Source organism: Callithrix jacchus, chromosome 9 (genome assembly GCF_049354715.1).
Source record: "Callithrix jacchus isolate 240 chromosome 9, calJac240_pri, whole genome shotgun sequence".
Lineage (NCBI taxonomy): Eukaryota > Metazoa > Chordata > Mammalia > Primates > Cebidae > Callithrix > Callithrix jacchus.
This window is the reverse complement of record NC_133510.1, coordinates 114,831,742-114,848,218: the sequence shown is the minus strand read 5'-3', so window position 1 is coordinate 114,848,218 and position 16,477 is coordinate 114,831,742. Positions and strand designations below refer to the sequence as shown.

The 16,477-nt window shown below is 40.0% G+C and overlaps 1 protein-coding gene across 18 annotated transcripts in view; it reads left to right on the top strand.

Annotated features, from left to right (window-relative positions):
• The window catches only part of TMEM116 (transmembrane protein 116), a 213,908-nt gene that overhangs the window by 89,907 nt on the left and 107,524 nt on the right, over positions 1–16,477 (top strand). For 13 of the 18 annotated variants that reach the window (XR_004729083.3, XM_078337337.1, XM_078337338.1 and 10 more), the window contains 5 exons: positions 3,718–3,767; positions 4,682–4,765; positions 5,100–5,238; positions 7,582–7,726; positions 9,060–9,133. Coding sequence is in view for 17 of the 18 variants with exons in the window: in XM_078337337.1 (XP_078193463.1) it covers positions 3,718–3,767; positions 4,682–4,765; positions 5,100–5,238; positions 7,582–7,726; positions 9,060–9,133 (492 nt within the window). In the remaining variant the exon portion in view is untranslated. Of the gene's footprint in view, positions 1–3,717; positions 3,768–4,681; positions 4,766–5,099; positions 5,239–7,581; positions 7,727–9,059; positions 9,134–9,894; positions 10,424–16,477 lie in introns of those variants that run through there. The other 5 variants (XM_078337346.1, XM_035257676.3, XM_035257670.3 and 2 more) reach the window with 2 other exon arrangements.

The window sequence follows — 16,477 nt, the reverse complement described above, 5'->3', positions numbered from 1 at the left end:
CAGCCTGGGTGACATAATATGTAAAAACCTGTATATCCCTGATAAACAGTGTAAATTTAGCACTAGCTAGCTGCATTTATGGAGATTAATCAAAAAACAGGTTCCCGTAGTTTCCATCCTATTGACATCACTTCCTCTTCTCCCTTCTCTCTCTGTCTCTCTCTCTCTGTCTCTCTGTCTCTCTCTCTCTCTCTCTCTCTCTCTCACACACACACACACACACACACACACACACACATTCAGGTTTGATTATAGGAATATTATTTATAGTACTGGCATTCCTGCCTGGTTTGACTCAGCAAGAGAAATTCTTCTTGACTCTATGCCAACCCTGGGTTCAGGCATTTCTCATCCTTTAGCCTCTCAAGTAGATGGGATTACAGGCATGCACTGCCACATCAGGCTGAATTTTGTGTGTTTTTTGTAGAGATGGGGTTTCACCATGTTGGCCAGGCTGGTCTCAAACTCCTGACCTCAAGTGATCTGCCGACCTTGGCCTCCCAAAGTGCTGGGATGACAGGCATGAGCCACCGTGCCTGGCCAGTAAATACTTGTTGAACAAATAAATAATACTATTATATCGTGAAAAGGGCATTCAGGGTAGATCAGAAGATCTGTCTTCTAGACCCAGTTCGGTTGTCTCCTCTTGTGACCTGAGACATATCATCTCCCTTTCTTGCACCTCCAGTTTTTCATTATAAAATGAAGTGCTGGCTGGGTGCGGTGGCTCATGCCTGTAATCCCAGCATTCTGGGAGGCCAAGGTGGGCAGACTACCCTGACTAATATGGTGAAACCCATCTCTACTAAACATACAAATTAGCCGGGTATGGTGGTGCATGCCTGTAATCCTAGCTACTCAGGAGGCTGAGGCAGGAGAATCGCTTGTCCCCAGGAGGTTGTGGTGAGCCATGATCATGCCATTACACTTCAGCCTAGGCAACAAGAGTGAAACACCATCTAAAAATAAATAAATAAATAAATAAAATGGGTTGTTAGTCTATGTGATTTTTAATGTCCCTTCCACCTCCAAGATGCTATGATTCTATGAACTCTTCATCTGATTGACTTCTTCTTTTTTTTTTTTTTTTTGAGTTGGAGTCTCATTCTGTCATCAGGCTGGAGTGCAGTGGCGTGATCTTGGCTCACTGCAACCTCCACCTCCCAGGTTCAAGTGATTCTCCTGCCTCAGCTTCCTGGCTCCTGAGTAGCTGGGACTATAGGCACCCACCACCACACCCAGATAATTTTTTTGTATTTTTAGTAGAGACAAAGTTTCATCATGTTGGCCAGGATGGTCTCGATCTCTTGACCTTGTGATCCACCCGCCTCGGCCTCCCAAAGTACTGGGATTACAGGCGTGAGCCATGGAGGCCAGCCTTGATTGACTTCTTAAGGAGATATTCTTCTTACTTTTTTCTGTTGTTCTAGATGTTCATGGTTGAAGAAGGCCAGGGGCAGAGAATGCATTTTAAATTTCTGTTTCTCACTCTGTCTTGCTGTAAGGAAAAAGGGCACTGAGAAATAACTGAAAAGTAACATGAAGAGGCTCTTAAGCAGTACCCTGAACAGCATATTACAGCCTGTAAAAGAGCTGTTCAACTTTTTTCAATAATCAAAATATTTAATTCACAGTCTAGTTTAGTAGCTACTAGCTATATGTGGATACTGAACATATAATGTGGCTAATGTGATTGAGGAATTGAATTCTAAATTTTATTTAGTTTTAACTTAATTATCCACATGCAGCTATAGCTACTGTATTGTGCAACATAGGATTATACTCTGGTAACTTTTCTTCAGTTTATCTCTGGGTATTCCATACTGATAATTACCCTTCTTTTTTTTTTTTTTTGAGACAGAGTCTCACTCTGTTGCCAGGTTGGAGTGAAGTGGCACAATCTCGACTCACTACAACCTCCAACTCCCTGGTTCAAGTAATTCTCCTGCCTCAGCAGGAGCCTCAGCCTCCTGAGTAACTGGGACTACAAGTGGATGCCACCATGCCCAGCTAATTTTTGTTCTTTTAGTAGAGACAGGTTTTTACAATGTTGGCCAGGATGGTCTCAATCTCTTGACCTTGTGATCTGCTTGCCTCAGCCTCCCAAAGTGCTGGGATTACAGGTATGAGCCACCACACCCAGCCAGCAATAAACTTCGTATCAGAGATTCATTGGTACCCAGGTAAAAGTAAGAGTTAAACAAAGGAACCACCTGGTGGAGGAAAGAATAAAAAGTGGGGCCAAAAACAGTGGCTCATGCCTGTAATCCCAGCACTTTGGGAGTCTGAGGCAGGCAGATTACAAGATCAGGAGTTCGAAACCAGCCTGGTCAGCATGGTGAAACCCTGTCTACTAAAAATAAAAAAATGAGCTGGGCATAGTGGCACATACCTGTACTGCTAGCTACTTAGGAGGCTGAGGCAGGAGAATCACTTGAACCCTGGAGGTGGAGGTTGTGGTGAGCTGAGATTGCATTACTGCACTCCAGCCTGGGTGACAGAGCAAGACACGGTCTCAAAAAAAAAAAAAAAAAAAAAAAGGGAAGAATGGAAGTGGGTGGGGGAGGGGTCACGAAAACCAATTTTACTTACTTTCCTAAAGTCAGCACTAGCTGTCCTATTCCAGATCCAAACTGTTTGGGGCATATTAGTTACCCATATCTGATTATTGATTAGTTGTTCACTTAATGCTTATTGATCCCTAACAATGCCATTCTAAATATGATTTCTACCTTAAAAAAGAAAAAAAGCTTATTTTTAATTCTACTATTTCTTTAAGATATTCCATTCAGTCTTACATCATGAAGTCCTAGTGGGTAGGAATAATTCTTCTGTAAGTTGTTTTACAGTGTGTAACACAAGACGAGATTTTGAAAATGTTCTATCTTCTAGTGTCTAACAGTCTTATATCCAAAGGGCATATTTGACCCTGCCCTATTATACTAATCCTGGCCTATTACACTTTTTACTGGTCATCTTATAGGAAGGGTTTCATTCCACCCATAAAGTCTGAAGAAGTCCACACCTCTCTGGGTCTAAAAGAGAGAAGAACTTTACTGTTATTAGAAGATGGAGGGTTACTATGTGATTTCATATATGCCCTTCTTTTATTTCTTTTTTCTTTTTTGAGACAGAGTTGCTGTCACCAGGCGCCAGGCTGGAGTGCAGTGGTGTGATCTCGGCTCACTGTAACCTCCCCCTCCCAGGTTCAAGCAATTCTCCTGCCTCAGCCTCCCGAGTAGCTGGACTACAGGCGCACACCACCATGCCCAGCTAATTTTTGTATTTTTTAGTAGAGACAGGGTTTCACCATGTTGTCCAGGATGGTCTCAATCTCTTGACCTCATGATCCGCCCTCCTCGGCCTCCCAAAGTGCTGGGATTACAGGTGTGAGCCACCGTGCCTGGCCTATGCCTTTATTCTTAAGAGACTTGGTTTGAGTACCCAAATTCCATATTAGGCTACTTCCTGCAGGCTTTCTTTGTGGGTTTTTTTGTGTTGTTGTACTTTTTAGAATATAATAATAGAGATAAAATTCTATTAGATACAGTGCTAATAAGGAACTATCTATTAGATGAATTTTATAGCAAATATTGCTTGACAGGAAAAAACTGGCTTTTGGAAATCTTTTTGTTCTAGAGTGTTAACTGAGCTGGTATTTATTATTATATGATTGATAATGTCTTAAGACATTTCTCATATTTATTTTTTTCACAGATGATAGATTATACTTGTCGAGTTGGTCAAATGGCCCTCGTTTTCTCAAGGTAAGATTTTTTTCTTTACTTCTTAGCAAGGTGTAGATTCTCATTATACTGGTGTTCAGGTGGGAACAAATAGGACAATGCCCTTTATTTCCATTGGCACTCCTAAGTCCTCATAGAGCCTGACTTAGAAGCAACAAATATGTGTTCATTGGTTCCATTTTTCCTCATTGAATAGAAAAGTAGTTGATGTTATAGATTTGGATGTTAGCTCCAATTCTGCCATTAATTCTATGTGACCTTGAACAAATTTCTCTGGTCTTTGGATCGCTTACTCCTTTTTCTATATCATAAAGAGTTGTAATAGACAACCTTCAGGATCTCATCTACTTTATAACAATGGGTAAGACTGTTCGGATTATAGAGTCCAAAAAGTGTTTGGATCTCACCTAAAGTGGTGGCCATATCAGAGTTGGTTTTAGACTTTTGTGACTTTTGCTCCTGGATCTTTTCCTCCTACAGGGAGCTGGTTGCATTTAGTTGGATAAATAGCTGTCTATTTAAAGTTAAGCTTTGGAAAAGCTCCCAAGAAGGGGCTGATGAGAATGAGAATATTCCTGGTCACCACAGAAAGTAAAACAGACTGCAAACAGAACTCCTTTGCAGATTTTCCTTTCACTTTGAGCCACTTGGATTTTTATCTGACCATACAGCTCCCAGAGATTATCTGTGAAACTATGGTAGGATTCACTAATCTAGGTATAAAATTAATTCCCCACTGCATTGTACTTCCCTAGGAACTGGAAAAGAAGGAATACCAAAGGTATTTGAGATATTTTTCTTGAAGAAATAAAATGTGTTATTTGCAGCAATTGGTGGGATGATATAATTGAGGGAAGAGCAGGAGAATATTCTGCAAAGGAGGAAGGGCATGAAAAAGACTGGATATTAGGGTGATACTTTTTTTCCCCTCCCAGCCTGATACCTCTACTATTGATGACACCTGTATTCTGTCTGGGCAATACTAGTGAATGTTTCCAAAACTTCAGCCAGAACCACAAGTAAGTAAGAACAAAATGTATGATTTTCATGGCATACTATACCTATTATTTTCTATAAATAAGAGCTGGAAAAAGACTTTCTACATACATTCTGACCAAAGTGCTTATGTTAGAAATGGGCTAGGGAACAAGATGTAGTAAAGGGAAAAATACAAAAGTAAAAGTGTCACACAAAATGACAAGAAAATGTGTCTATTGGAGAGTGACAAGGTGTTATAGGCAAGAGTTAGCAAAATGATAAGTAAAATGACATGCTTATTAACTCTTGGTGAGCAGCTTTTGTTTTTTTTTTTACATCTGTAGTAGTTCTCCTGTTTGTTAATTTACTTCCTAGGTGTATCCTGATGCACTCACCACCATCATCCATGGCTGAACTCCTACCTTCTGCCGACATGTCTGTCTGTAGCATACTTTATTTTTATGGTGTCACCATTTTCCTGGGCAGCTTTGTACTCAGCCTCCTTACCATTATGGTACGGTACCACCCTACCTTCCTTTGTGGAGAGAAGGGAAAGTGAGGGGAATGGGCCAATATTCTCAGGACCTGGGAAAGATGGGGCAGAGAGGCACTTCTTGTGGTCCTAGAACTAAGAAAGTAGCTAGGAGATCTTGACATATAATCACTGCCACAAGTTTTTGGACTTCTCCAAATCAGATAAGGAGAGAAAGAAAAGAGCCTGTATTCATTAGGTGAAAATATGCCCACTCTACAACTAATATAGGCTTCATCAATCCCCTCTGGCCAGAAAACTCTTATGTGTCACATATATTCTTTTTTTGCTATTGTTCTTATCTTTTTTTTTTTTTTTTTCCATTTCCTACTTCTTTTCTGCATGCACTTAGGGCATAACATATATTCTTTATATAGATAGATGACACTCTGGACATAGAACATATGCTTTGATTTAATTTTCCAAATAATAAGATAATTTTCTTTTTTAAATTCTTTATTTGGCCATAAATTTGTATTTATGCTACATCTAACTGGGGCTAAAGTGCTAAGTGGCTCATGAAGTTATCAAATACTCATTTGATATCATCAGGATGATGTACAATTATAATAATTAGCCAGGGGATAGTAAGTTACATAACTGCCTCATGCAAAAGCAGTAAATGAGCAAATATCCCTTTGTATTTGCCATATCTCTTTTTCAGTATCATTTTATCCTCTTTTTATATTGCAGTTCAAGAATTACAAGGTATCTATTTGCAGATCAAATGTATCCCACTAGGGCCTGTGTACCAGATAGAGTAATGGGGAATTTCCTTTGACAACTCAAACATAAGTTATAGAGATGAAGTTTGGCTGGGCACAGTGGTTCGCACCTATAATCCCAGCACTTTGGGAGGCCAAAGTGGGCCGATCACTTGAGGCCAGGAATTCGAAACCAGTCTGGCCAACATGGTCAAACGCCATCTCTACTAAAAATACAAAAATTAGCCAGGTATAGTGGACGCACATATAGTCCCAGCTACTCAGGAGGCTGAGGCATGAGAATCAGTTGAACCCAGGAGACGGAGATCACAGTGAGCTGAGATTGCATCACTCTAGCCTGGGCAACAGAGGAGACTCTGTCTCAAAAAAAAAAAAAAAAAATTCTCTTAAACACACACGAACAAGATGGCGCAGTTCAAATCAGCAGCTTTGCAAAGAGTACACAATGACTAGTTCATATCAAAATGGGTTCGATGGTTTATATTTGGAACTACCAAGAGAAACAAGTCCCAAACCTTGGCACCCTGCAGATTCCTGATTGCTTCTTTAGAATAGCCCAGGTTTCAGTGTATATACTCAGAATTAACATTCTAGATTATTTAAAAATCAACAGATGGTGAACTGATTCTTTTAAGTATTCTCAAACTCGTCTCCTTTTGATGCTTATGTAGGGAAACAAGACTGTGTACATGGCTGAACTTGATTAAGTAATGAGGTTATTAACTTAGAGAGTAGATCTGGATTAGGGAAGAAGAGTCAGATTTGTTACCAAGAGTGTTATCTAATTTATTTTCTGCAAAAAAACACATTGGAATTTTTAACTGATTTATATTTGTTTCATGAGCTAAACCTTATTCAGACAGCTGAAAGTAGAGAAAACAACCTTTGCCTTCCGGGTTCAAGCAATTCTTTTGCCTCAGCCTCCTGAGTAGTTGGGATTACAGGCACTCGCCACCATGCCTGGCTAATCTTTGTATTTTTTTTTTTTTGAGATGGGTCTTGCTCTGTCTGTATCCCAGGCTGGAGTGCAATGGCGCTATCTCTGCTCATTGTAATCTCTGCCTCCTGCGTCCCGGTTCAAGCAATTCTCCTACCTCAGCCTCCCAAGTAGCTAGGATTACAGGCACATGCCACCATGCCCAGCTAATTTTTGTATTTTTTAGTAGAGACAGGGTTTCACCATGTTGGCCTGTGTGGTCTTGAACTCCTGACCTCATGATCCGCCCACCTCAGCCTCCCAAAGTGCTGGGATTACAGGCGTGAGCCACCACACCCGGCCTAGTTTTGTATTTTTACTAAAGACAGGGTTTCACCATGTTGGCCTGTGTGGTCTCAAACTCCTGACCTCGTGATCTGCTCACCTCAGCCTCCCAAAGTGCTGGGATTACAGGCGTGAGCTACCATGCCTGGCCAAATTCACTCTTAAGGTAATTTTTTCTCAGAAAAAGCCTGATCTCAGAAAGTAAAGATAAGAGAATGGGGTCATTCCTGTTGTGAGATTCTAAGAGAATAATCTTTGCAAAATGATAGAATAGGAGGATAGACCCGGGGCATTTTACTAAGCTTTAAATAAACTGCTCACTGTTGTACTTATGTTTAGGTCTTACTTATCCAAGCCCAGATATTGTATAAGAAGTTTGTGAAGTCATCTGGCTTTCTGGGGAGTGAACAGTGGGCAGTGATTCACATTATGGACCAGAGAGTGCGCTTCTACCCAGTGGCCTTCTTTTGCTGCTGGGGCCCGGGTAGGTATCTTAATGAGAAGAGATGGGCAGTGAAGAGGGCAGTTATTAGATTCTGATCAAGCAAAGTGGTCTCACCAAGAAGGATGGCTGCAAATTCCTATTCTGCTTGTAAAATTGCATGGGCCCTATCCATATTTCCAGTTTTTACCAACCTCCTTAACTCCTTTTGCTTCTTATGTTTTAGAAATTAAGAGAATTAAGCATGAGATGCACAATGATATAAAAGGAAGAAACATCATGACAGACTTGGAGATACTAACACCTGCCCTTCTTACTACATAAGGTTATAGTGAGGATCAGATGATTGGATAATTTTTTTTTTTTTGAGACAGAGTCTCACTCTATTGCCCAGATTGGAATGCAGTTTTGCAATCTTGGCTTACTACAACCTCCACCTGCCAGGTTCAAGCAATTCTCCTGCCTCAGCCTCTCAAGTAGCTGGGATTACAGGCACATGCCACCATGCCTGGCTAAATATTTTTTCTTTTTTTTTGTATATATATGTGTGTATATATATATATGTGTGTGTGTGTATGTGTATATATATATGTATATATATATGTGTATATATGTATATATATGTGGGTGTATATACATATATGTATATATATATATATTTTTTTTTTTTTTTTTTTGAGTCAGAGTCTCACTCTGTCACCAGGATGGAGTGCAGGAACATGATCTCAGCTCACTGCAACTTCCACCTCCTGGGTTCCAGAGATTCTCCTGCCTCAGCCTCCTAAGTGCCCGGTTAATTTTTGTATTTTTTACAAAATTATAGTAGAGACGGGGTTTCACCATATTGAGCAGGCTGGTCTAGAACTCCTGACCTGTGATCCATTCACCTCTTCCTCCCAAAGTGGTGGGATTATAGGCATGAGTCACCACACCCAGCCTAATTTTTGTATTTTTAGTAGAGATGGGGTTTCACCAGGTTGGCCAGGCTGGTCTCAAACTCCTGACTTCAGATGATCTGCCCACCTTGGCCTCCCAAAGTCCTGGGATTATAGGCATGAACCACCACGCCTAGCCAGATTGGATAATTTTTATGAAAAAGCTTGGGAAAATCTGAATTGATAGGAAGTGTAAATTATTACCTTCTTATAATATATTCTGCTACCATTACTACACTAATAATCTACAAAGTTTTATTATTAAAGGCTAGAAGTTGGAGGCCTAAGACCCATTGGTTTGCATAACAGGTTAACCTCACTGATGGATTTTATTATGCCTGTTGTTTCCATTCTGATAATGCTCAGGCATGTGTATGGAGTAATCTGATACTTCAGGTAGTCAGGGCTGACAAGAAGGTTTACACTTTGTGTATTTACAGCTGTCATTCTGATGATCATAAAGCTGACTAAGCCACAGGACACCAAGCTTCACATGGCTCTTTATGTTCTCCAGGTAACACCTTTAACATTCATTATCTCTGTTCTTACACTCTCATCCTATTTTCTCATATTACCTTTACTCGGTAAGCACAGTTTTTTCCCTCAGAGTATTTATTTCTACATTGCAAAAGAGAAAATGTATTATTTACACTCAGTTATGAAGAATGTGAAAATTTTCTCAAAGTCGAAGTAGATGATGTTGTAAAAGTACTGCCACGCATCCAGAGCATATATATCTCTGGTCAGTTTTATTTTGCTGATATGTTTTTAAGGAATGGACAGCAAAAATAAGATCTGCCAGGCATGTTTTTATGAAACATTGATAGTGACATGGTTCTCTCCCATCCAGAGTAAATTGAATGGAATAAATGAACTATTCTTGGTGAATGGTGGGGAGGGGATGGAATAATTCTCTCTCTCTCTTTTTCTTTATTGGATTTAAGAATACTTTTTGGACTATATGACTATTCTAATGAAATAGTTTTCTCAAGGCCACTCTGGGAAATGAGGCAAGAAGGAGAGGCATTGAAGCTGCTTCATTGTTTCTATGTATATATTAAGAAATATGACCAACTCTCAGTCATCCATGATAGTGTAGTTTAGAGAGTGAGTTCAGGATGAAGTAGAAAAAATACAAAAAAAAACTGATGTCAGATCTTTATGTTTGAGATAGAGACAGTATAACAATGCTTTATGAATAAGGGAAGTAGGAATTATTCCCTGGATCTCTGGAAACCTGAAGCATGGGCTGCATCACCCCTTCATCTCCTCCAGGCTCTAACGGCAACATCCCAGGGTCTACTCAACTGTGGAGTATATGGCTGGACACAACACAAATTCCATCAACTAAAGCAGGAGGCTCAGCGTGACGCAGATACCCAGACACCGTTATTATGCTCACAGAAGAGATGCTATGGCAGGGGCTTAAATTCACTGGAATCCACCCTTACTTTTCCTACCAGTACTTCCACCATTCTTTGAAACTGCAATATTGGAACATCCAGGAAATGGAGTTTTTCTACACTAATGGATTGGAAAGAATTTTGGGAAAGGACGTCTTAAATCTTTTCTAACTATGCTCTAAACTGCAGAACCAAAAGGAAATATAGTGCTATTGTTAGTAGTCATTCTAGATGAATTGGGAGTATCTCTCCAGTTATTCCCAGATTCACTAGTGATCCTTAAATTCTCCTCTGTTCAGGGAGAGGAAGACACTTTTCATCTCAGAGATAGACTCATGTTACCTTGATGGATATTAGATTTGTCTAAGTCTCTTCTAGGAAAAATAAATTCCAGATTATTATTTATATGTTTCATTTCAAGGCTTTCTACTCCATGGTTGCAGGGGAAGTCAGGGTGGGGGCCATGCAACAACTTACTCAGGTCTTGCCATTGCTTTACTGTCTCTAAAGTTGGACACAAAAATCCTGGGTTTCTATTCTTTGAAGAGTTTTGGAAACTCATAAGAAACAAGGACAACCACTATCAAATAAGTGATAGTGGGACTTTCAGACACACCATATCTAAGTCTCATATGTTCAGTTCTGTTCTAGGACTTAACAGTAGGGATCACACCACTCTAAAATACTAAGGCTAATCTTTTGACATTACAGCAACAATAAGATTTAAGAGAAATAGAAACTAAAAAAAAAAATCTAGAAATCAATAACTGTTAACTTGCATTTACAAGCAGAAGTCCAAGGTTGGTTTCATTGTGTTCAATTTATCAATGAATAAAGTTTGATTGAACAATGTGAACAACTTGCCATTTTTATAGGTGAAAATGGTCTAATATCAGTTTCACGTCATTCAGCCTAATAGTGCTAAATACATGTTTATAAGATAAATGGGTGAACAAGCAAAAAAGTGACTTATAGGTAAAATTTAAATCTTTTGGAAAAGGAAAAAAGACTGCAGACTTTCATTCATGGGTGGGAATATTTATCTAATCTGTTTCTTCCTCTTAAATCATGTAGTAGTGATATTTGGTTTCTCCAGCTAAGTTGTGAACAAGGCCAGTCTGAGTCCACAGCATCATATAGTATGATGCCAAAACAAAGGGAAAGCCAAATGGACAAGGTGACTGGAATGATAATTAATCAGAACATCTAGGCCTACTAATCTGATGATTGCAAAGGTGGTCTTCTTCTCACCTGATAAATGATCTTGGTATGTCTGAGGCAAAATCTTTAGGATTAGAGAAATTGACTGAGAGGATTATAATGGAAGATTAGACAGGATGCTATGAAAAGTAAGTTACAGGTATCTTTCCAAAAGAGCTTTCTATAGAAATGTCAGGGGCTGGGCACAGTGACTCACGCCTATAATCCCAGCACTTTGGGAGGCCAAGGTGGGTGGATCACCTGAGGTTGGGAGTTTGAGACCAGCCTGACCAACATGGAGAAACTCTGTCTCTACTAAAACTACAAAATTAGCTGGGTATGGTGGTACATGCCTGTAATCCCAGGCCCTCAGGAGGCTGAGGCAGGAGAATCGCTTGAACTCAGGAGGCAGAGGTTGTGCTAAGATCGCACCATTGCACTTCAACCTGGGCAACAAGAGTGAAACACCATCAGAAAGAAAGAGAGAAAGAGAAAGAGAGAGAGAGAAGAAGGAAGGAAGGAAGGAAGGAAGGAAGGAAGGAAGGAAGGAAGGAAGGAAGGAAGGAAGGAAGGAAGGAAGGAAGGAAGGAAAGAAGGAAGGAAGAGAAAAGAGAGAGAGAAAGAAAAAAGGAAGGAAGAAAGAGAAAGAAAGAAAAGAAAGAAAGAAAGATCAGGGAGCTCAATGATAGCTCTTTTGGTTTTAGACCATGAACTTCATGGAAGTTATGGAGGGTAACCTGGTCTTATTCTGTCAAGATTACATCTTGAGGCTTCTCATTGTCCCAAAGATCCTGAGACCTGATTTCACGATAGCACAGAACAAAAAAGACTGCCTCACCTAGGAAGCTGCATTAACTTCTTATATTTTAAAAACGAATAAGCAATCCGCATATAGAAAAATAGATGGAGGCAAGAAAGAGTTCCTATATCCATAGTCCTTGAGGGACATCAGAACTAAGAAATCCAATTTTTTTTTTTTTTTTTTTGAGACAGAGTGTTGCTCTGTCACCCAGGGTATAGTGCACTGGTATGATCTTGGCTCACTGCAACCTCCACCTCCTGGGTTCAAGCGATTCTCCTACCTTGGCCTCCCGAGTAGCTGGGACTACAGGCACCCACCACCACACATGGCTAATTTTTGTAGCATTTTAGTAGAGATGGGTTTTCACCATGTTGGTCAGGCTGGTCTCAAATGCCTGACCTCAGGTGATCCACCTGCCTCAGCCTCCCAAAGTGCTGGGATTACAGGCATGAGCCACTTCGCTTGACTGGAAGTCCAGTTCCAGTTCTTAAAAGGTCCTTTCAGTATCACTTCATATTTGGCCTTATTACCAGAAAGAAGGTAATTATCAACTGTTTTTCAGGTTTGTTCATCTTGCTGTTCCAGTGATTTTTTTTTTTGTATTGATAGTGTCTTAGATTGTCTATGGATGTAAGCAAACAAAAAGATAGTAGGAATGAGAAGTAATAAGCAGCTAGGCAAAACTCAAATTAGGATTATCAGCTTTTTGTGATACTGAGAGTCAGAGGAGATGTGTGGAGCTGGGCCAATGGTAGACTACCTCCTAATCCTTAAATTCTCATGTGGTAGGGGCATAGCTGTAGACAAGTGCCAGTTCTTAAAATTGTTGTAAACAACCTTCCCATGACACTTGTCCAGGTTGTAGTCATAGTGGAGTACAGTGGTACCTAAGCAGGATTGATTGATACACATCTTTTGTGGACCACATGGGGTTCCATCCTTTACCTCTCTCTCATCAGCCCTGTCTGTACTCCAACACCACATGTCCTGCGAGAATGGGTAAGTGATGTTTTTCAGCATGTGGTATCTTTAGATGTTTTCACATAGCAGTCTCTCACATCTTACACATTTGGCTTTGTACTTGCTAAAACTTTAGACAATCCTTTAGACTCACTGCCAGTTTCCAAACCTATCCCCTTTGATAATAATTTCCAAGCAGCTCGTGTGCCCTTTCCAGAGATTTTAATGCACTGATTCTCTAGGCTTCTGCACTGGCCCTGGTAACAATAACCTTGTTCTTTGCAAGGGCTACTATCTTGCTTGTATATATCTGTGTGGCACCACTCAGAGGTGCCATTAAAGTGCTCTCAGAGGTCACATTCACCTGTGCTGAGGCAGCAGGGTGTGGTTGCTTTTAGAAATTTGCAGTGTCTGCAACAGAATCCAAACGCACAATCTGAACCCTTCTTCGGCCATGTGAGGGCAAACAACAGTGATCCCTTTCACAATCAAGGACATTGCCACACTTGCATTCTTTTCCTTCATCACTATCTTGTTCCCACCATATGGCTTTCCAAAGGAGCTTTGGTGCTCAAGTTTATTAAACAGGCAGTCCTCTCTGTGCCTATGCAAAAATGAATGGAAGCAGTGGAAGCTTCAGTTGCTGAAGCCCATATCTATAGTAATAAATTAATGCATAGTACAGGTACAGAGGTTCTGGCCATGACACTTTTAGTCCATATAGTCATGTTTCATTTACAAGTTGTGGCCAAGCTCATGAGCCATGAGAGCTGCAAAGTGGGGTACATCTTCATGAAAGAAAGATTCAACACTCACTGTACTCTTAGCTCTAAGATACCATGGAGAAATGCATAGCCCTGGTACTTTCCAGGATTTTGACCAATGATCATATGAGTAACAACGTTTCACCTTTCTCAAAGGGTTCCAGCCGGTCTCTCCAGCATTTAAAAATTTGAAATGTTTTCTGCAGATTCAGGGGCATTTGCACTAGCTTTCTTTCTGTTCATATCTCCTAACTAGTCCATATCTCCTAACCAGCAAGTACTATTTAGCTCCTTATTGTACCACTTGGCCAGCGTGTGGACATCTGTTACCATCTGTGTAATGTTGGTCACATTATATTATTCCATTTGTAACTACTTATTGTCAACCACAATAAACATTTCTACATACTTGGAAAGCAGTCATATATGGGGCATGTGGACTGGGTTCTATTCTGCTCTGAAACCTGATTTCACTCAAGATATGCTGTAAACCATATGTTTAAATTTGTTTGAGGTATTTATAGGCTTGATGTCAAAGACAGTGCCATGGACTCAGAATTCCCTTTGGCACTGAGGACGTGCTGACAGTCACAAAAGAATCCAGGTCACCTGTTGACTCTTCATTATAGTAACAGTGATCCTATATAAAAGGCAGGCCCAAGCTCTATTTCCCATTTTAATGTGTACAGATAGGGAAGTTTTTGACTAACAATCCTTAATTTTGCTTTAAATTTAATAATATTGCATTTTCTCATATTAACACATAGGCCACCTTTTCTCCTTTTTATTCTAGTCCTCTGAATATCATCCAATTTCTAGGATGACATTTTTTTAATAAAGAGATTTTTTTCCCCTCATTCTCGGACACCCCATCTCGGGATTCCTGGATGAAAAACTGTTCCAAGGCTAGGCGTGGTGACTCACTATAATTCCAGCACTTCAGGAGGCTGAAGTGGATGGATTACTTGAGGCCAGTAGTTTGAGATTAGCTGGGGAAACATAACAAGACCATGTCTCTATGAAAACTTAAAAAATTAGCCAGGCATGTGCCTGTAGTCCTAGCTACTCAAGGAGCTGAGGCAGGAGGGTTACTGGAGCACAGAAGTTTGAAGTTACAGTGAGCTATTACTGCATTCCAGCCTGGGCACCAAAACAAGACTCTGTCTCAAAAAAAAAAAAAAAAAAGAAAAGAAAAGAAAAATTGAGCTGGTTTTACAGTGTTCCCATGTACCTCCTCTACCTCCATGGAAGATTTCTTCTATTATTAGCATATGTCATTAGTGTGGTGTATTTTGTTACAATTGATAAACCAGTACTGATACATTATTATAAACTAAGTCCATAGTTTAGGGCTCACTCTTTGTATTATATAGTTGTATGAGTTTTTACAAATGTATAATGTCATGTAGCCACCATTGCCTTTTACAGAATAGTTTCACTGCCCTTAAAGTCCCTTGTGTTCCACCTATTTCCGGCTCACTCTTTGTATTATATAGTTGTATGAGTTTTTACAAATGTATAATGTCATGTAGCCACCATTGCCTTTTACAGAATAGTTTCACTGCCCTTAAAGTCCCTTGTGTTCCACCTATTTATCTCGCCCTCTTTCTCTCCAAACCCCTGGCTTTCTCTATAGTTCTGTGTTTTCTAAGTGACATATATTTAGCATACAGTATGTAACCTTTTTAAGCTGTCTTCTTTTAGTTGACAATATGCATTTAAACTTCCTCCATGTCTTTTTTTTATTTCTTTTTATCACTGGATTTACCACATTATGTTTATCCACTCACCTATGAAAGCAAATCTTGCCAATTGAAGGGCATTATCCAGTGTTTGTCCATTATGAATAAAGCTGCTATCAGCATTTGTATACAGGTTTGGTGTGTACATAAGTTTTTGAGTAAATACCTAGGGCATGATTGCTGGATCATATGGTAAGCCTCTGTTTAACATTGTAAACTGCTAAATTGTCTTCCAAAGTGGCTATACCATTGTTCAGCGGATTAGAGTTCCAAATGCTCCACATTCTAGCCAGCTTTTAGTATTGTCAGTGTTTTAGACATTTTAATAGATACCTTTTGTTTTGTTTTGTTTTTTGAGATGGAGTGTTGCTCTGTCGCCCAGGCTGCAGTGCAGTGGTGCACTCTTGGCTCACTGCAACCTCAGGCTCCTGGGTTCAAGTGATTCTCCTGCCTCAGTCTCCTGAGTAGCTGGGACTACAGGCATGTGCCACCATGCCTGGCTAACTTTTTGTTTTTTTTAGTAGAGAAGGGGTTTTACCATGTTAGCCAGAATGGTCTTGGTCTCCTGACCTCATGATCCGCCTATCTCAGCCTCCCAAAGTGCTGGGATTATAGGTGTGAGCCACCTCGCCCAGCCTCATTTTGTAATTCCCTAATGTCATACGATATTGAGAATGTTTTCATGTGCATATTTGCCATCTGTATATCTTTGGTAAGGTGTCTGGTCAGATCTTTTGCCCCTTTTAAAATTGGATTGTTTTCTTACTGAGTTTTAAGAGTTCTTTTTTTCTCCTCAGCTGGGCACCATAGCCTTGGCTCACTGCCTGGCCTTCAGGGTTAAGGCACTGGATATACACCCTCAAGTAACTTGGTGGGGGACCCATCACACTACACATGTGTGATTTTTTTTTTTTTTGAGATGGAGTCTAGCTCTGTCGCCCAGGCTGGACTGCAGTGATTTTTAAAAAAAATTTTTTATTTTTTATT